Here is a 21235-nt window from a genome sequence, read left to right on the forward strand (position 1 = left end):
GAATTCTAGTGAAAAGAACTCTAGCTATTATTATTTGGAATAAGTCACAGACCAATGAATGCAAGTAAATACATCTACTGAATTAAGAAAATTATTGCAGCACTTCCTTATAAAGCATATGGAGACAAACAATTACAATCTACAAGAATATAGATTATACACTCTAAACTAAAGCATTCACCATAAGAAGGGGCTTCCAGCACACCTTTGCAAAACTGAGATACTGCTGCCAAGAGGTCTGTTTGGACATAACCTTTCAAGTGGGTGTTGGTTAAAACCCAAGATCACTCTAGAAAGTAAGGCAAGTATTACAGATTGGAGAAGCATGTTTCACACTTCCAATCATCTTCAGTATTGAGTCCACAACCTCGGAGTAAGACACAGGTTTCACCACTTACATCACAGCCAAAGTACTTCAGCTAAGGGGGGGGCAGAGGTTTAGTGTTTACGAATTTAGTTGAAAGAGTACTTGTAAACAGTTGTGTGGTCCTGCTCATTTTGTCTATTTTAAATAAATGCAGGTGCATTGTTTTCCAATACACAATAATTACCCATATGTCTTCAACTGACTATGAATGTGTATACGACAAGATGTTGTGTTACTGCGAATGAGAAATTTGAATTTTTGTATGGCAAAAAAACCTTCTAATTCAAGGCATGGAGGCCACGTAACAGAAATCAGTAACTAACCTTCCTGTGAAATTAGTTTACAATTACTGTACTGAAATTCCTATACTGTATTATCAACCATAATGTGAGGAGGATTTAAATATTAATCAGCAAGCCTTGTGGCCTTCAAGAAAAAATGGCAAATGTTAGCATTGGTGAGGGTGAGGAGGGTGATGCTGACCAAGAGCCTAGCCTAGCAACAAAATGGGGGAGAGAGAGAGAGAGAGAGAGAGAGAGAGAGAGAGAGAGAGAGAGAGAGAGAGAGAGAGAGAGAGAGAGAGAGAGAAATATGTGTACATAATTATGTTATTAAGTTTCAGAAAACATTATGGCAGACAGAGCATCTTGTGTGTTTGTCTGAAAGCACCAACATGAGTGTCTATAAGCACATGTGTACTTACAGTCCATCAAAAGACATCAAGGAGAAAATAGCATGAATTTTACAGTTTTACTCATGATTTACTTAGGGTCATGCATTCTTCATACTTAATCTAATAAATACAGTGATGATTACTTTTAACATCACAATTGGAAAACTCGAAATTACTATAACTTTTATCCATTAATCCCCATACCCAAGCCATATTCTCAACATTTCATAAAAAACTTTATTTCTAATGTTTTAATAAAATGGTTCTTAATCTTGAAGTTAATCTTTGTATGGATACCATCATCATACATAATATAAACTGAATAATAAAGAAACTGTGATCTTTTGAAGTTACAAACCTTTAAATGCCTCTTCTCTAAACATTAAGTGGAAAAACTCCTTCCTATGGTGAATACCTCAATTCAGAAAACAAAATAAAAACCACCCAGTAACATATTTCAGTAACTGCACATCTTTAACAAATATATTATATATTATTATCATTATATTAGGTAGGTCCCTACAATTATTAACTGTTATCAGGATGGTCCAAAAGGTTTATTGTATAATAAAAAAAATTCCAGGTAACAAATTATATTCTTAAAATTTAATAATTGGGTACTATTCATTATTATTAGTTTAACAAGACATGAGTTAATATTCTTATCTATCACTGGATCTTATTTAAAAAATTACAATGTTACAATGTAAAAATTTAACTCTGGATGTTGAAGATTCTGATTTATTTCCAATACTTGACACTCAACGTTAGTTATAAACATGAATGCCATTTTAACATTTACCAGTTCATGTGCAATACATTTTCATTATTACTATTACCAAATAGTTTAAGTAGACCTCCGAGTTGACAGTCTTAGCTCTCACAGTGCTGTGTGTAGGGTTTGTTCTTAATAAACAGTATATTAGACCTTATTGCATAAACATCTTATTATGTTGAAGATTCTGACCACACTGGCTTCAAGTATTTTCCCAAAACTTGACATTCATTGTTATTGAAAACTGGACAATATGGTAAAAAAAGAAAATGATGAAAACATTCTTAATTTTGGGTTTACAGTATTCCAAAATGAGACATTTGCTGATGGATGAAATTTAAACATTCACATAAAATATGTTTAGCGGCCTGCACTGACCTGCATTCTCTGCAGGGACTGGTTCATGTGGGCAATTCATTTAATATCTGTGGTCAAATGAGTGTGACCAATTCAAACATCTGATGAAGTTACTTGGAAGTGACACTTTTTGGTATGAGAAAAGCCTTCATTCAACAACAAGTTTAATCTGCTTTGATTTGCTTTTATCATATTCATTACTCCATAAAATCTTACCTGTATATTGCACCACCACATCCTCCAAGAATTAAATGAAACATATTGCACAAAAGCATTAAAAAAACTTGTAATTCACCTAAAATTTGAATTGCCCTCATTGCCATACACTAGCTAGCAAAACCATGGAGCTTTAAACATTTCCAAAACAATATATATCCACTAAATCTTGTAAATAGACAAAGAGGTTGATTAAATAGTGAACAAGGCATAAAAAGCATGCTAAATTTTTATGCATGCTTTTACTAAAGAGAACTGCAAATCTATAAAAATATGTCTTTAACCATAAAAAGTATAATACAGAAAAAATAGTAACTATGTTGCAAATATTTTAATGTACCTTAAACAGACATAAAAGGAAAATAAAAATATAATATTGCTGCCAGTGTTCAAGGTCTCTGACTAAGGATGTAAAAAAAGGGGAATCAGCATAATTGTCACCACTACATGAGGCAGATTCCCTTTTTAAATGCCACAGGGTTATAATAACTAAGGAAAATGAAAGCATGAAGAAAGTTCCAAAGCTTGGTAGTACAACAAAAGTAAGTTGCTGAAGAGAGCAATTTGAAGACTGGATTTCCACAATTAATGTGGAAAGATGCTGCCTCATCTCACCTCAGAGAAGGAGGAACACTCTTTACAAATGGCAGAAAAATTGACAACAAATCAATCCAAGATGAAATACATAAGATGAAGCATACAAAGTACTGTATGATTGAATATATTCCAGGGAATAACAGACATGAAAAAAAACACTAAACATTATCTGAAGAACACACACACACACACTCTCTTGAGAAGATGAGTTAGAAATCTGAAATACAATATGCGATCTCAAATAAATTTCATACCCCCTGAACCCCAAAATGTTGTTAAACCCTATCAAGTTCAATTAAAATTATCAAACAACAACAAAAGCACCAGAGGACTGAGCCTGACTGCATTACACAAGACCCCCATTCATATATGCTCAAAGAGATCTGAGTTGACATATGAAGAAAGAGAAAGCTGAAAGTCACAGAAGGCAAGATAGAATCAACAGAATCATGTACACAAGCATGAATAAATGAAATTTGATGCAAGCTGAAAAATGTAAATGAGAGAACACAGCCCTGAGACACACATTGCTACAAAGGCAATACAATTGAAGTTGCATGGAAGTTACAAAGTACTTTAAATGATTTCTCTCCATACTCGCTGCCTGACAACTTATTTTTTCTCTTGTGGTCTTAATATAAGTGTAAATGCCGGGAAAAAGTTTTCACAAAAAAAATCCATGTACATGAAAAATATCCTAATAACAGATAAAATCACCAAAGAAAACAAAAGATAACTGTAGGATTTGGAAATCATTCACTGAAGCACCTGGGATAATCGTAAACTTTGGCTGGAATGTTCCTATCCAAAGTTGCAAAGAAGAGCTATCAAACTGTCTTCAACACCCGGCTACTTCTTTGGCCATGAGTAAGCAACCTAATATTTAGCCTTTCAGTGACAAAACATGGCCCAACAAGGTTTTACAAAAGAATATAATCTTATGTTACATTTCAAAATAGCTGTTCCAAAATTGCAAAACATACAGTACTCCAAATTTAGACCTTCCTTACTCTACAATTTGGAGTGCTTTCTATTTAATGCATTTGCCTTTCCAGCATATCAGGTTTATTAAAAGAGATGCTGCGATTTATAAAGGCTTCTTCTTGGAGTACCTAGGGTCTACATGACAGTTTTAGGACAGAGCTTCAAAATAAATATGACTACAGTACTGCAATTTATGATCACAGTACTCAGTACATACAGTTTTGGTATTATGCCAAAAACATAAAGCTTCGAAACAGAACTTGTAGGTACAGCTGGGACTAAACTTAAATAGTGGTTTTATCTCAAAAGCCCTGAATAAATGAAAAAACTGAACTTCATTCAGATCCCTTATATGAAACGTAAGGTATATGTAGGATAAACACATACCTCTATCTGCATTATTACTTATGTAAAATATAACTGTTGTTAAACTGTTTTGTTTAAGGAATGAGTAGTACCATACCATAAAATAGTCAGTACATATTCAGTACTGATACACACATTTTAACACTAGATACACAGCACACAATCAGCATAATCAGGAGCAGCGATGTAACATTTTCTTTACTTCAATATGATACTGTGGTTTTGTTTAATGACCTGAAGAGAACTTGTAAACAAAACATTATTGCAGATATTATACTGAAGATAAATTAACCAAGGGGGAAATACAAGTTACTATCTCTCTCTCTATCTCTCTGGAGTTTCATTTATGTAAAGGTGAATTGATTGGATTCTTTTTAGTTGCAATGTCTTGCACTGGCACTTACATAACAATGATTGTAACTATGATTTTGCTTGGGATCTGGCAATGTCATACCTGCAGTTACAAGATGTGATTATATAACAGTGTGTTATAAGTACTACAGTAATAGTGGCACAAGCAATAATGATCCTTCTTTGTATTAAGCTGAATTTTTTCTACATAGTAATCAAGTTTATACATTCTGGAACTTCCTCGAATCTTTTGTTTAAAATTTTCCAGCCATTTTTCAAATGTGAAAGTAAATTCCACGCAAGTCAAAGTTCACCTGTACACAAGAATGGGTCTGATGTAATCACAAATCATGAAAATGTAAAAGACAATACACAACAAACTAGAATACATTAAGAAAACTTATAACACACTGCACTTGCAAACAAACCTGGACATCTCCAGTCTTAATTCCTAAAAGACTGTCAAGGAAAAACTGGAACAGCGTGGTATGTTACCACGATTTTTCAAAATAATTCTTCCTCTGGTATCAACAATACTTAGATCAGATATAAATTTTAAAAAATAATAATGAAACTCCCCACAGACAACATGCAGTTCATGTTATTATCTAACAAGGCAACTGGTTTCAGGCCAGAGATGCTAACTCTGAAACCAAATTATGGATTTGTTAGCCACTGTATAACTGGAAGTGTAGTAAATTAAGCAAGAATTTTACTGTAAACTCAATGGACAATCCATTCTTATTCCACATTGCAATATTCCACTGTGAGAGAAAAAAAGTAGATTCTGATAAAATACTGACAGCACAGTTATTATTCAACATAATTTCAATTTTAGAGACAAAAGCCTTCAGGCTCCTGAAGCATTCACTTCTCAAGAACTGTAACTCAACTGAGAAAAGAAAATATGAATCCTCACATGGTGACATATCAGAATTGTCCTAAAAACACTAAAGATGGCAGCCTCTTACACAAATTTCAAATCAGCAGGTACTACCGCTTTTTCTTTACCTTGCTAAATCACTCTGTAAGCTAGAAACAATTTCAATACATGTGACCATTCACAACTTTGTGACAAAGTATTTTGTACAAAATTAACTCAGCTTAATATGTAGCACCTTTTTAATGACATAACTCTCTCAAGTCATGGCTGTATGTATGGAACAAAATCAACACAATAAACTTGTCACTAAGTGTAACTGAAGTAATACTAATGTTGAGTTTCTGGTATGCATTCATACACCTAAAGAAGGGACAGGAAGACCTTTACAAGGACCTGGAATTATCTGATTTGCAATAGCATAACAAATTTATACCCAACAAGAAAGATACTCTCCATAAGAAAAAACAGCATACGAATGTTAAAACATGTCTCATGAAAGAGATACATACTCAAACTCTATGATTCCAAATTATGAATTTAAAAAATCAAAGGTAATCAAATAAGATCTCTGCTACATCAACTGAGAATTTAAAAAAAAATACCTTCATTTCCATACTTCTTAAAAGCATACACTAACGCCAAATACAGCAACTTTTCACAGAAATCTCCTTTAGTAGCACAAACAAGAATTGCATATCTCAACTACAAATAATAGGAAACAATACAAAGGTTTAATGCTTATGAAACCATTTCACAAATTTGAGCTGTAGAGTGCTGATCAACCTCATACTATTCTATAATCAAACCACTGCTAATTAAAAAAATTGTATAAAATAATAAAATCTCATGACTCAACAATTTTTGCACCCAAAGACTTTTTGAATGAAGAAAATTTTTCATCTAAATCTGGTTTCATTCTGTCTTTTAGTGTCCTCACATATTTGTCTACAGCTGACGCCTTCATTTTCAATACTTCTCTATTATTATAGCTTTCACTTACATCCTTCAACTTTGTTTCATCATCTATGACATACACATCAAAAAGGTCTTCTAGTCCTAGTGCCTCACACTTAACCCAGAACTGATACCGCATTGCATCACCCTCCATTCCCTCAGCCTTAACAGACACAGCTGAGATATCTTCATCTTCACTATAGCAATCCCCTCTCAGGAACCTGGGAAAATGATTTAACAGATATGTTACTAACAAACTAAAGAGTTAATTATACAGGTAAACTGTATATAATAGGTAAACTCTTCAATTATTATCTTATATTTTACTTCAACTATAAGATACAGAGCCATTTTCCATACAAATATAATACAGTACAGTATCAAATATTATGATCTTAATAACTATCTTACGTATATCATCTGATATAAACAAACAGAGAATATAGAGCATAAAAATTCTACTTAAAGTACTTTTCATCAGGAATGACTTCAGCATCATATCAGAATCCAATATAATCTAGCAATCCAGAACTGGAGATATTTTTTACAAATGGGTCTAGCTGGTAATTTAATTAAAAAAAAGTACCCCTTCAACCAATTACATTTGAGGGTCTGGCCTTCTGATAAGTAACAAAGACCCTATGGTATTGCCTACTAATTATCAGGTACCCAACAGATAACAATAACTCCAATTTCTAGCCTATTCTAACTTGTAAATATAATTTATCCTGAACATTTAATTGAAGAGATTTATCCAAAAATGCACCATAACTATAAAGGTAGCCTAGCAAAAATTTTTCACAATTATACAGCTGATACATAGAGAAGTCTGATAAGATGAGGTCTGACAATTTGCAGTGTTCTGTAACTGGAAAAAGGAAGAAGTGGCATAACCTATTTACAAACACTGTTTTTTATAACAGGTTTCTTAAACAAATCCACTACATATGTCTATATAGAGATCACAAGTTGTTTTCAGGTTCTATAGTCTTTTGTCTGACACAAATACTGTGAATACAGTACTTGCTTACGTCTCAGCCAATAACTTCAATTTTTGTTGAATGAGTGGCAGCAATACTTGTGGGGATAGAAAGGGACTTGTTATATAATTAATGCATGTCAATGATGAAACTATTGTGTTAGAGTTCATTTCATTACAAATCAATTAATCAAATGTATGCCTAAATTGCTATTTATAAGGGCCGCCAAATTCTGAATATCTCAATGTATGAGCAAGTGCCAGAGGGGTCCAGTAGAGAACTGGGGACTCTTATGAGCCAAGAATGAAGTCTCTAAACTGGTTTGTAAGTTATTTGTACCCAGAAAACCTATGTTGCACAAAGCAAGATACTGGTATTTGTACCACATACGAGGCTTTCAAATTTGGAGAGGAGGTACTGTACACTTATCATCAACAAGAGATGTAGATGGCATTAAGCATGGAAATCTGTCTTTGACAGAACCATGAAAGAGAAATGACTGCTAACTCATCACACACCCCACCCCTGCCTGGTTGCTAGATGCCTGCTTTTGCAGTACTTTCCCTTTGCCAGGATTCTGCTCCTTTGATTCCCCAGAGGCAAGAATGACATTAACAGACAAAGTAGCCACTGTTGGAATAATAAATTAGGCAGGTGCAGGAGGCTCAGCAGGCTATACAAGAGCTGTACAGTATTTGCATGAACAGGTGTGGCAGCCATCACCAGTGCAGCAGGCAGTGCAGATCCTGTATGCATAGTAACAGGTGAAGTGTTCATGCAAATACTGTATGGCTCTTGTATAGCCTGCTGGGCCTCCTGCACCTGCCTAATTTATCATTCCAACAGTGGCTACTTTGTCTGTTGACGCATATGAAGTTTCTAAACCGACTGCTTTACTAGTATGTGCTGTGCTTGAACTCTTGCTCCCGCAGTGCCTGATATCATGGATGCCCATTTGACATTATTTCATGACTGCCATACAACCACTGCTTGTTGCTTACACTGTCGTGGCTATTCATATCTACACAAGCCATTTCCTCAGTTGCTGTCATGGTCAAGTTGATATCCTCGCCTGCTCAGGGACTTGCTTTGTCTCCATTTCTGCTTTAACTGAGGTTAATCCTCCAATTGCTACTGCTCCTACTGTGGTTAAACATTTGGCTGTGCTCTTCATTATACATAATCTTCAACTACTATGGATTTCAGGCAAAAAATAGTGTGTTTTTCTTTAATATCTCCCATACTAATTATTTGATCAGAATAGTAATTTGACACAGCACTCTATAGACCTCCCCCTAGTTTTTGATACTATAATGCATTTTCAAATCCCGTTAATTAAGGTGTTTACTCTTGTCCTAGTAAAGCCAAAGCCAAATCCTTTTGGTAAGTTTGTTGAACAATTGAACGTATGCTGACCTCCCCTCACTTCGCTCTCCCTCCCTTCTCTCACTTTGCGAATGTCTTATCTAATATTTTCCATAATATCCACCCTTAACAGCGGCATTTTCCAATATGTTTGCCATCACAAGGATATCATTCGAAAATCCATAATGATAAGATTGTAAAAAAAGTAACAGGGAAAACAAAGCATGGTTTTGGAAGTCAAGAAGGTCGAATTATGGTTTCGTTAAGGTTCTTTTAACTGTGGAAAAATAATGAAACACACGTTTTCCAAAGGCAGGATTGACTGGCTTTACCTCCTTGAAAGGTAGAGTAAATGTAATCAAGTGTTATATAAGTTGACTGAAAATTTTACGGTGTATTGGCTCACTTAACCATTAACTATCGTAGTTTGGGTATCTGCTATGGTTTATGCCTAAGCAGTTTGTTGTCTCAGTGTTTGTTTGACCAAGGAGGTTTTCCCATCATATTCACGACTGGCATGTTTACTTTGCCCCTGTAAATGCAAAAATGCATTTGCATTACATCTCCATTCCATATACAAAATGGAACAAGCTAACAATAAACTAAAGATTAGTCTTAACAGGTAAGAGAAGCTTCAGGTTTGTTGGACACACACAATAACACAATGTGGCATAAGAAACACAAGCATATTACTGAATAAGTAAATCTTAATTTTTACCCTATAATTCACTCCTTATGTATATATATATGTGTGTGTGTGTTAGTATATGTGTGTGTGTGTGTAATTGTGCATATCAATCCAACAAATTGTGTAGTTCGTAGATTTTTTTTATCATAGTTTTAAATATATTAATTTGTGTCACAGTATAATTCTGTTTGCATTCTACAGCTATTGTGTTTTCCACACAGGCCTTATCATCATATTGCAGACGTCATGGGCATGAAGATGACAACAGTGCATTCACTTTTACAGCAAAGCATGGGATCAGCACCATCTGGAACAGACAATTACCCGTCAACAACACATGGTACCCCGACACCCACACCAAGTGCCTTTGATAATTTTGCTATCGGTGCCATTCGCCACTACGTACATGGTGAATTCGCTAAGAAAAACACATTCACCATTAAAAGTCTGACACAGGGTTTACGTGAAAATGGCATCATCCCAGCTGGAACATCAGAATCATCAGTGTGGCAATTACTACATAACATGGGGTTCTGCTATAAGACCACACGACAGAAAATGTATGTCAAAAAGGAAACTCATGATATAGTGTGCTGGCGCATTTGCACTCTCCGAGCACTTAATGAATATCGGAAGGAGGGAAGAAAGGTGGTATACATCGATGAAACATGGTTCACCACGAGGATGCATCCTAGCAGTGAGTAGGTTGGGTTGATGCCACACAGTCCATGACAAGTGCCACCTACAGTCAGCAGGTCCCTCCTGGAGAAGGGGAGCATTTTGTGCTTGTTGCTGCAGGCACAGAAGATGGTTTCATTGGGGAATCATTCTTGTGTTTTCCTACAAAAAACAAAACTAGTGACTACCATGGCGAAATGAATGCCGACCTCTTCGTTTGTTGGCTCACGTCCCAACTTCTGCCATCATTGCCTGAGCCAGCAGTGCTTGTGCTTGATAATGCACCCTACCACAACCAATTGAGCGAAGATAGTCATTGCCCAAACTCCTCCACCATTAAAGCATATATCATGAAATGGTTGACATGCCGCCAGATACCATTCCCTCCAAACGCCACACGACCTGAGCTGTTGCAAATCTGCAAGCAAAATCGCCCAGTACCTGTGTATAATATTGACATCATCTGTTCATGGGGACATGAAGTCATCCGACTACCACCTGCTCATCCTGAGCTCAATGCTATTGAGCAGGTCTGGGGCTTTATGAAAAAACATGTGCGTTCCTCATTGCAGCGATTCACTCGGGCAGATTTACAGGCCAGAATAGAGGAAGCAAAGGTTAGTGCAACAAGGGAAGTGTGGGACGGTGCAATAAGACGGTCCAGAGCCTTCGAGGAAGCATGCTGGTCAAATGATAACATCCAAAGACCTGTAGATCCTATAATCATCACCATAAACAGTGATGATGAGGATGATCTGTTCCTTGACAGTGATGACGATTATGATAAATTTTTTGTGATTTTTGTTCAATTGTTTCCTTTACTTTCCAACTGATGGTGATAATTATTTCACATGAGAGAGAGAGAGAGAGAGAGAGAGAGAGAGAGAGAGAGAGAGAGAGAGAGAGAGAGAGAGAGAGAGAGAGAGAGAGTTTTTTTATCATGCTTCTCTTATCATTAACATCTTTATCATGATTATCATTACAACTGTTATCATTATTACTATTTTTGTCTTAATAGGTATAGATACCAGGGGCACCAGCCGATAAGGTAGCCCAGTTATGAAAAATAACAGTAAAACGAAAGGGAATGCAGATTGGAGATGCATTAGATAAAGATAACTTCTGCATTACTGTTCAATGAAATTTATGCTGTCTACACCTTAAAAAAGGAATTAAGCTTGGCTTTAGATATCTGAATCTCTTGTAATTGTATGATGGGTCTTAAGCTGCATTATGAGATTTAATTTTGGTTATCTTTCCAAGTCGTAGCCGTATATCGCATGAAACTTTAAGGATTTAAGAAGCCCTCAGGGCAGGTTCATCAAGTTGGATAAATAGGCTAAAGGCTATAAACTCCTTATACACCCTGACGAAATACAACAATATCATGAAATGTTAATAAGAATTATAACAAGAATCCAACATATCAATTCTATCAGTTATTAACAAATATAACGGGTTAGAGAAAGGGTAGAGTAAGCGACGCCAGAGAGACTAGGAAAGGGGGTTACTGGAGGGATACGAGGGTCAAGACAGAGGGAGGGAAAGAGGGGGAGGGACTGGAGAGTGTAGGTATTCGAATTGCTTTACCTACTTACCAGATTCACTTGGCTTAGGCTTTATTTCGCCAAGAGTAAACACCTTAATTAACGAGATTTGCCAATGCATTATAGTATCAAAAATTAGGGGAAGGTCTCAAGAGTGTTTTGTCAAAGTACCATTCTGATCAAGTAATTAGTATGGGAGATATTAAAGAAAAACACACTATTTTTTTGCTAGAAATGCATAGTAGGTTCCCATCTGATGTGGTCATGCAGGCAGGAATACAAACTCTCTCAAGAGCATGACTGCCAAAGGGACAATACTCCAGTAACTCCAGGTGCTACCTTTCTGTCAACAACGATTGTTACAGTAACAAACATCAATCTAGACATGACAAGTTGGGATTCTTTGATGATTCTGAAGTTGTCTCTGCCAACACCCGTGCTGAGGAGGAAGGCTTATGATAGCAGCCTGCTTCAAGGAACAGCTTGTACCTTATGAGAACAAACCTATCTTCATCACTTGCTTCATCCTCTCAAGATGTGATTTCCTATTTCGTGCCTGACTCTCCAGGCCACCTGACTCTGATGAAGGGGAGGTGGTACCCTCCAAGGAGAGGTCATTCATCAGTCCACATACTTATGAGTCCAACTGTTGAGGAGCAGCCTTTGCATTTCTCACTTTGCATTCTCAGGCACATAGTACCTCCTTAGGTGCATTACCAGCAGGGGAAAGAGCTTGCCAGATCTGCTGGACAGCTAGGAACTTTCTGACCCAGAGACCAGATCTTTCACTTGGCCCAAAACACCTGGGCTAGCTGGGACCACAGAAAACAGCATTTCTCACTCCAGCAGTACATCCAAAGGTGACCCCCATCAAGTCAGATGTGAAGCCATGGAAGCCTCCTTGAGATCTTTATGAGCACAATGATCCTCAGAAAGTGTTGTTCCAATTCCACTGGCTGAGTTTCTAGAGGTGCATGCAAGGCCATCTAGTCTCACTAGAACCTTAGAGGCACAAGCTGGGTCCCCTCCCACGTGAGGAGGATACACCAATCTGCACTTACATCACTTATAGATACACACACAAAATGCTGTTCTGGGCCATGGTCATTCATCCCGTATAGCTCTCTATGTTCAGTAAAAGCCAAACTATTAAAAGCTGTCCTCTGGCAACAGCCACTACAACAGATTCTTAATTAGATCCCATAAATTCTGTTCCATTTCCTGCTGGAGTAGATAGTGTAAGCAACTCTAAATTTTGTTAAACCAGAGACTTTTTATAATGGTCACTTTTCACCAAAACTCATGGAAAGCATAACGAGTTCTCAGATACACGAGACAACACACTCCTCACAGGTCTTAGACAGCTCATGACACATCCTCATGTTTTGCAAATTCTATTGAGGTAGGCCAGTCTTTGCAAATATTGCAGGCAGCAACAGAACATATTCCATCCTTGCAAGTGTTGCAAAGTGACGGTCCTTTTTAATGCTAGTCATAAAGCTCCAGAACTATTTTCCCTGCACTCCCATGATCAATGTTGAGGCACATCGCTTGTTACTAACAAAAAATATATGTGTATAATTCACATTACAGACAGGGTATCTGTAATTTGGCCTCCAAAATGCACACTAAACTTCACCTAAACATAATTACAATGAAATAATCTTCACTATTTTGTAGACTTCCACAAAGTGGAGAACACAACTAAAAGCCATCTGTAGTTAAAACCATGTGGTGTTCTAAAGGAAACCTTAATTTCTATCACCTTTGATAAAATAGCAAAATAAGGAAAATTTTTAATTAAAATGCTGTGCTATCTGTGGTTATATAAAGAAACAATTGCAAAAAAAAATTAATACTATAACAACCTTTTTTCATTAACAGACATTTGCACTCTGAAAGAGAACTTCTATTTACTATTATTGCTTAATAAGGCAAATGATGAATTGAGAAACACACCGGAATGAGCACCAATACTGTTGATAACAAAAATTACCAGTCAACAGCTTACCTCTTCACCATGGAATATTAATTTGGGAAAATGATATCAAGATCTTTTGGGAAATACTCATCTTTCAAGCAACATGCTAGGCTGAGGATGATCAGAATATACAAAATAAAGAGATGAATCCAGCATATGTGCATGCAAATTCCATTATTGTATTTACAAGCTCCATGTTACTTGTACAATCCTTACCTGAAAAAGGCCTCTTGGCCCCTTTTGTCTAGTTCTGTAAACGATGAGGCTGAATACCATTTCCGGAGTTCCTCTACACTTGAATGTTCACCTCTTGCAAGCTGTACGGGGCTCTGAAGAAAAAATAAATACATTTGAATTGCCCATGAAATCTAAAATTCCCTTTATCAATACATAAATATAAAATAAAGCAATACATACAAGTATTATATTTCAAGGATACTGTATACAAAAAATGAAAAAATTATGAACTTGAAATATGAAAAATATAAGTTCCACCCTGAAAATAACAGAACTATTTTGGTCTTTCTAATTTCAGCAACCTGAATCATTTGTGTTTATCTGCTCATGGGTACACTCAAACATACTTTCCTTTCCTGGCTTCTATACATGAGTTATTAATATATATATAATGTGCAATATATAAGTTCAGTTCTTCATATTTGTTACAGACATTTAACTATACCTTTCACTTTCCCTTTTCTTATTTTTTTCATACTGTATAGTATATATGAAATCCAGTCTGCTGTAGCATGGTCTTTTGCTTCATTCCAATTATTCACTCTTGAAGCATTTTACTTGGAACCTACTTCTCCAAGTCCAACACCAACCTTGTGATAAGTATTTAAAATAAGATGTCTCTACTTGAAAAATCACAAATTTTTAAGGAAATCTGCATAGTTCCTATGTATAAAAACCACAGCCATTTATATAGAAGTATTCCTCAACACAAATTGGAATCGGTTGTTGAAACTTGGAAACAAGGTAGTTAACTGGTGGTAGGTAGATGAGTAGGTAGAACCCCCAATTCACCTGCCATCAGCATACAATTTTCCTTTAACATCAAGGCCTACTCAGGGTGGTTGAAGGGGGATCATGATAAAATGCTTTGGTTTGTATAATAAGGAAAAATAAAAATTACCTTGAAAAATTTTAGTTGTTCCCATGGGCCTATAAACCAATGCCTTTTATACAGATTCACTCCTTAGGTGAGAATGGCAATGACTCCTACAGCCCCCTATATAAGCTAGCATAGTTCCTCATTGGACAGGTTGATATTGTACTCGGCTAGCACTCTGCTAGGCCCGCGTTCTATTCTCCGGCTGGCCAATGAAGAATTAGAGGAATTTATTTCTGGTGACAGGAATTCATTTCTCGGTATAATGTGGTTCGGATTCCACAATAAGCTGTAAGTCCCGTTGCTAGGTAAGCAATTGGTTCTTTGCCACGTAAAACAAGTCTAATCCTTCGGGCCAGCCCTAGGAGAGCTGTTAATCAGCTCTGTGGTCTGGTTAAACTAAGGTATACTGTACTTAACTTATAAGCTAGCATACAGATGCAAGATTGACTTATACAAGTAACTTACCCAATAATTACATAGCTGATTCCCACATTAAATGGAGGTGGGAAAGGTGGCAATGTCTACCTCAAAACATTATTAACAGTAATGAATTTGAGAATAAAAATTTGCTAACACTGAACCAATGTTGTTGAACCTTACCTGATGAGAGAGCTGCTACAGGTAGATGCTGCCTCTGGTTAGCACTCATCTTATCCAGCAGAGGCAAGGCGATATAGCCTTGAGGGCCTACTACTACAGTGGGTGCTTTGCAGCGATGGACTAAATTCCGATGGCTAGCAAAGAATACAAGATGCCCCTGCCCAGGGTGCAGTACCACACAAAATAACCAGAACAAATATAGTCACCACAACCACCAAAACAAAATTAAACACACCAATAACCAACTATTAAAATCTAAAGGACTGGAGGGTAATCCAAGTACATAGTACTCCCAGGCTTCCCTAAAACTCATCACCCTAAGCAAGGCCAAGAGACTGAAGAAAGGACATTGCTTTCTACGTTTCCTCCCCCAACATCATGCCAGCCGTGTAAAACAGACCCAAGGTACTGCACTGATCATAAATCGTTTCGATATCCCTTAAATAATGAGATGCAAACACTGAATTGCACTTCCAAAATGTCGACTGTGTAATAGGCGCGAGAGATAAATTGCACTTAAACGCCAAAGACATAGTGACAGCTCTCTTCTCATGGGCCTTTACCTTGCACGAAGAGAGAGTGTCTTCACTAACCACAGAATGAGCTTCCAAAATCAAGCCCGAGGAAGAATGCCGGGGTATTCTAAGACAGAGGCCGAGAGGGATATTTCACAGAACACCAAATATTTCTTCAAGTACCACGACTAGTCTTTGTTCTGTGAAGATAAGACTTAAGGGTCCTCACCGGACAGAGAGTTCTCTCTTCTTCAGACGGGCCTACTATCTCAGTCAAGCTCTTAATTGTAAAAAACGAGGCCATGGATTCGATGGCAATTCGTTCTTGGCTAGAAATCCTAGGGAAAAGGAACAAATTTCATTCCCCTGGGGAAATCCAACATTTTTGTCCAAATCACGGATCTCGCAGGACCATTTGGCAGTGGCCAAGGCGACCAGAAAAAGTCTTTCTAGTAAGATCCCTTGAAGAGATGGACTGCATGGCTCAAAACATGAATTGGCTAGCCACTTAAGCACTATGTCTACATTCCAGGACAGCATAGGCTTTTCTTTAAGCTTCGTGGTATCAAAAGACTTAATAAGATTGGACAAGTCTTGGTTAGAAGACAAGTCCGTTCCTCTGTGGCGGAAAACCGAGCTAAGCAATGCTCTGTGGCCCTTAATGGTAGAAGGGGAGAAACCTTTAGTCAAGTGTAAGAACAGCAGAAAGTCCACTATTTCTGTTACAGAGGTACTAGAAGAGGACACATTATTTCGTCTACACCAAGACCTGAAGATAGACCACTTGGCCTGGTAGACTTTATCTGGCGACTGACTTATGCACTTAGCAATCACGTCTGCAGCTGCTCTTGAAAAGCCCTTCTTTCGGAGCAGTCGCTTAACAGTTTGAAACCTGTTAGGGGCAGAGAAGGCAGGTTTTGGTGAAACCGTCAGAAGTGTGGTTGTCTGAGTTGTTGCTTCTGTGGAAGCAGTCTCGGGAAGTCGACAAGAAGCTCCTGCACATCCGGAAACCACTCCTTTGCTGACCAGGAGGGGGCTATCAAAATCATAGACAGGTTTTGATGAGACCAGAATTTGTTGAGTACTTGTCTCACCAAACTGAACGGGGGAAAGCCATACAGATCTTTGCCCTACCAGTCCTACAACACTGCATCAGTCACCCATGCTAAAGGATCTGGCACTGGTGAGCAGAAAAGAGAAAGTCGATGGTTCCTGGAGGAAAAGCATAGATCTATCATGGGTTTCCCCCAGAGCTTCCAAAGGTCAGACAAACCAACAGATTTAATGTCCATTCCGTGGGAAGGACCTGTTTCTGGCAGCTCAATTTGTCCGCCAGAACATTGAGTTTCCCTTGGATAAAGCGTGTTACCTCTTGTGTGTTGTTTCGGTTTAACCAGAGAAGAAGAACTTTCACTGTTTCGTACAGGGAGAAAGAGTGAGTATCCCAGTTTCTTGATGTACGCCAGTGCAATCATGCTGTCTGAAATCACTGCTATAGTCTTGCCACACACTTCCGAGGCGAAGCACTGCAGGCCTAGAAATATTGCCTGTAATTCCTTCACATTGATGTGCCAGTCTTTCTGCTCCCGGGACCAGGTACCTGACACTTCTTTTGCCCCTAAAAGAGCTCCCCAACCTAGATTTGAAGCGTCTGAAAAGAAATTTGGCTGGGACTCAGAGGAAGGAGAGATTTTCCTTCTGTTAGCCTCTTCCTGGAACTCCACCAACAAAGATCCTCTTTGATTTCCATAGTTATCAGAAACACAAATGAGTCCAGGAACTTCCTCCTGTTCCAGGTGGCTCTTAGGAAGAACTGAAGAGGTCTCAGGTGTAGCCTCCCCAGAGACAGACAAACTGCTCCATGGACAAGAGGGGACCCAGGAGGCTCATCCATTGATTGGCCAAGCAAGAATCCAGTTCCAAAAACTCCCTTACTACCTGAAGACATTTTTCTGTTCTCTTCGGGACTGGAAACACCCGAAAATCCTGAGAATTGATCATCATTCCTAATTAAGGAATCTCCTGAGAAGGAGTCAGGAGAGACTTGTCTTCATTGATGAGGAGACCCAAGTCCTGGGCTTGGAGAAGGGTTCTGCAAATGTCCCCCATACATTGAACTCTCTAGCAGGAATGCAGTAACCAGTCATCGAGGTATAGAGAGATCTTTATCCCCATCAGATGAAGCCACTTTGTGAGGGGAGCCAATACCCTGGTAAAAACTCGAGGGGCCGTCGAGAGACCAAAACAGAGGGCCTGGAACTGGAACACCTTGCCCTGGAACACACACCTGAGGTACCTTCTCGAAGCAGGATACTGTAAACTGGAATATGAAAGCACGCGTCCTGCATGTCGATGGACGCCATCCATTCTCCCTGGCGAATGAATGCTAGAACTGACTGGTTTGTTTCCATGTTGAAGGCTGTCTTTTTGACAAAGATATTCAGTGCGCTTACATCCAAAACAGGTCTCCAGCCCCCCGACGACTTGGGTACTACAAAGAGACGGTTGTAGAACCCCCGGAGAATGAATGTCCTCAACTACCTCTATAGCCTCTTTCTAAACAAGAGAATCGACCTGTAGCAAGAGAGCAGCAAATCTCTCTGAGCCTGGAGAGTAACCTGTCAATGTGACAGGCTCACAAACTAGAGGAGGTTTATTCACAAAGGGGATAGCATAGCCCTCCTTCAGGGCCGACACTATTCAGGATTCCGCTCTCTTCTGTTCCCATCGTTCCAAAAAGAGGATGAACCTTGCTCCTGCCTGAGTACAAAGGACTATATCTCCACTTCTTGGTGAAAGATTTAGAGGAAGACCTCTTGATGGAGCCCTGTGGGAAATGGGTACTTGCTCTTGTCCTAGTGTACGTTCTAGATCGGGAGCTCCGAAAGGGAGTGCAGTAAACCCCTTGTATTCGCGGGGGATGTGTACTGCAACCCCCTGCGAATAGCTAAAATCCATGAATACTTAGAACCCATCTAAAAACACTTAGAACTGCTTATTTTGATAGTTTAAACACAAAAAAAAACTCTAAAAATGCTTATACCCGAGTATTTTAATAGTTTTATTACAAAAAGTGCATTTGGTCATGAAAATGATATGAAAATACAGTAATTAGTGAATATTTCTCAGTGAAAAATACCGCGAATGGGCAAATTATGGGTAGATACATTCCACAGAGAAATCCGCGAATAAGTGAGTCCGCGAATAGTAAGACCGCAAATATGGGGGTTTACTGTAGTCTGCAGAGCAGTTGAAGATCTGGGTGACAGAGCAGAAGACTCCTTAGGGCATCTCACAGATTGGGAGAGCAGGCCCTGAGTGCTCTTTTTCTGCAGGTCAGAGGCAATATCTAAAACTGCAGCTCTAGGAAAAAGATGCATCTTGTCCAAGGGGGAGAAGAGAAGAGCCGACCTCTGCGACGTAGTGAGCCCTTTCGATGTAAAAGAACACCACAGTTCTCTTTTCTTAAGAACACCTATGGCGTAAAGACCAGCCAGCTCTTATGCACTCTCACGAATGCCCCTGTCAATACCGGAAAGCACTCCTAAAAGGTCCAAAGAGGAATCTTGAGGCAAGCAAGAGCAGTCTCTAATCTTGCGAGCTAAAGCGCCCACCGCCACTCTAAGAAGCTCATTACCTCAAACACTTTAAAAATATTCTTTAAAAGATGGGCAAGCTCCAAAGCCAAAAACATAATTTTGGGCAAAGTGAGAGCTGACTTCCTGGCCGAGTCTATAAGACTGGAGAAGTCCACCTAAGAGGAGGCAGGGGCTCCGACGGAAGGAGTTTCTCCCATAGCATAGAATCTGTAACTTGACCTAGACAGCTTGGAGGGCGGAAAACAAAAAAACTGCTTTACCTTGCTCTCCCCTTTCCGCAAGCCACCCTTCTACTTCACTCAGCGCCTTCTTCGCTGAGGAGGAGAGAACCAGCTTAGGTAACTTCGAAGGACCAGCTGAGGGAGCTTCCATAAAAAAAGTCAAAGCAGGAAAGGAGGGAGTTGCTGGCGAAAAGAAGCTAGGAAAGGTGGCTAACAGAAACCTCAATAAAGCAGAATACTGGCAGTCCCCGGTTATCGGAAGGGGTTCTGTTCCCAACAGCGTAATAATAACCGAAAATCAGCAATAATAGCGCCGATCCCTGATTATTGGCCCTGATATCTGGTTATCAGCACCGATAACCGGGGATTGGCACCGATAACTGGGGATCAGCACCGATAACCGGGGATTGGCGCCGATAACTGGAGATTGGTGTCGAAAATTCAGTTATCGTCATTGCTAGACAAGCGCCGTAAAACCGGATCGCCTATAACCTAGGCCGCCGATAACCGGGGACTGCCTGTACGCTAGCGAAGGAACATCCTGATCCACTATGACCTCTTCTTCAAAAGAGAGAGGAGAAAGGGACAATTCTGCTGGTGTCTAAGATGGTGGAAGTGCCTTCTGAAGCATACTTAAAATGTTGTCTAGCTCGCTCTGGATCGGATCAACCGAAGGAGAAACACTGTCCGAGATGACACTAAGATGAGAAGGTGGAAGAGTGGGTGCCAACCGGTGCTCAGGAAGCACTGAAGGTGTGGGAGCCAAAGACGAAACTTGACGGTGAATGGCCGCTCATCTGCAACTGGGAGCTTGGGCACTTCGATGCTAGCTGCTGGGCGCTCAGGTGCTAAATGGAGTGCTGAGACTGCTGGGTGCACAACTCCTGATGAAGAGGAAAGAGGTTCCCTTGTGCAATGAAGAACGTCGATGCACCACAAGGTGCCTCAGCGCCAGACTACGATCGTCATCTGATACAGAAGAGAATTGCTCTGAGCAGTCCCAGTAACTGCAAGAGGGGCGAGCTGGATCCTTGCTCTTCTTACAAGGCACATGAGAAGAGATCACGAAGTCCACTGCAAGCCTTTTCAGGAGGCGTGATTTGTCCGCAAAGCACCATTGAGGTCTGGGACTAAACTTCTCAGAGCTGAAGGACATACAATGAGTGTTCACTTGAAGGCCTTTCCAATGGCCTTTGGCTGCAGTCTGGAAGCCATCAATAGACTGAAATGAGGGGCAACTGCTCGGGGGCAGACCCCACCAACCTCCCTTAGGCTACCAGTTTGACTCCTCCCAGGTGCTGGGGAGTATGCCTGGGACCTTGGCCTACAAGAATCAGTGGGCTGAACAGCCACCTCCTCCACTACCACCGCACTAGCACTGGGCGCTACAGGGTGCTCTGACTCACTTCTGTCCATAAGCA

General features: G+C 39.2%; 1 protein-coding gene across 3 annotated transcripts in view; it reads right to left on the reverse strand.

Annotated features, from left to right (window-relative positions):
• Positions 1-1575: 1575 nt before the first annotated feature.
• LOC136832804 (uncharacterized) overlaps positions 1576-21235 on the reverse strand; it is a 36420-nt gene continuing 16760 nt past the window's right edge. The window contains exons 2-3 of one of the 3 annotated variants that reach the window (XM_067094385.1): positions 13979-14091; positions 1576-6744 (exon numbers count right to left, since the gene is read on the reverse strand). In XM_067094385.1, the coding sequence (XP_066950486.1) occupies positions 6414-6744; positions 13979-14091 (444 nt within the window). In that variant the 3' untranslated portion in view covers positions 1576-6413. The remainder of the gene's footprint in view (positions 6745-13978; positions 14092-21235) is intronic. The other 2 variants (XM_067094387.1, XM_067094386.1) reach the window with 2 other exon arrangements.

The sequence above is a fragment of the Macrobrachium rosenbergii genome, chromosome 50 (assembly GCF_040412425.1).
Source record: "Macrobrachium rosenbergii isolate ZJJX-2024 chromosome 50, ASM4041242v1, whole genome shotgun sequence".
NCBI classification, from domain to species: domain Eukaryota; kingdom Metazoa; phylum Arthropoda; class Malacostraca; order Decapoda; family Palaemonidae; genus Macrobrachium; species Macrobrachium rosenbergii.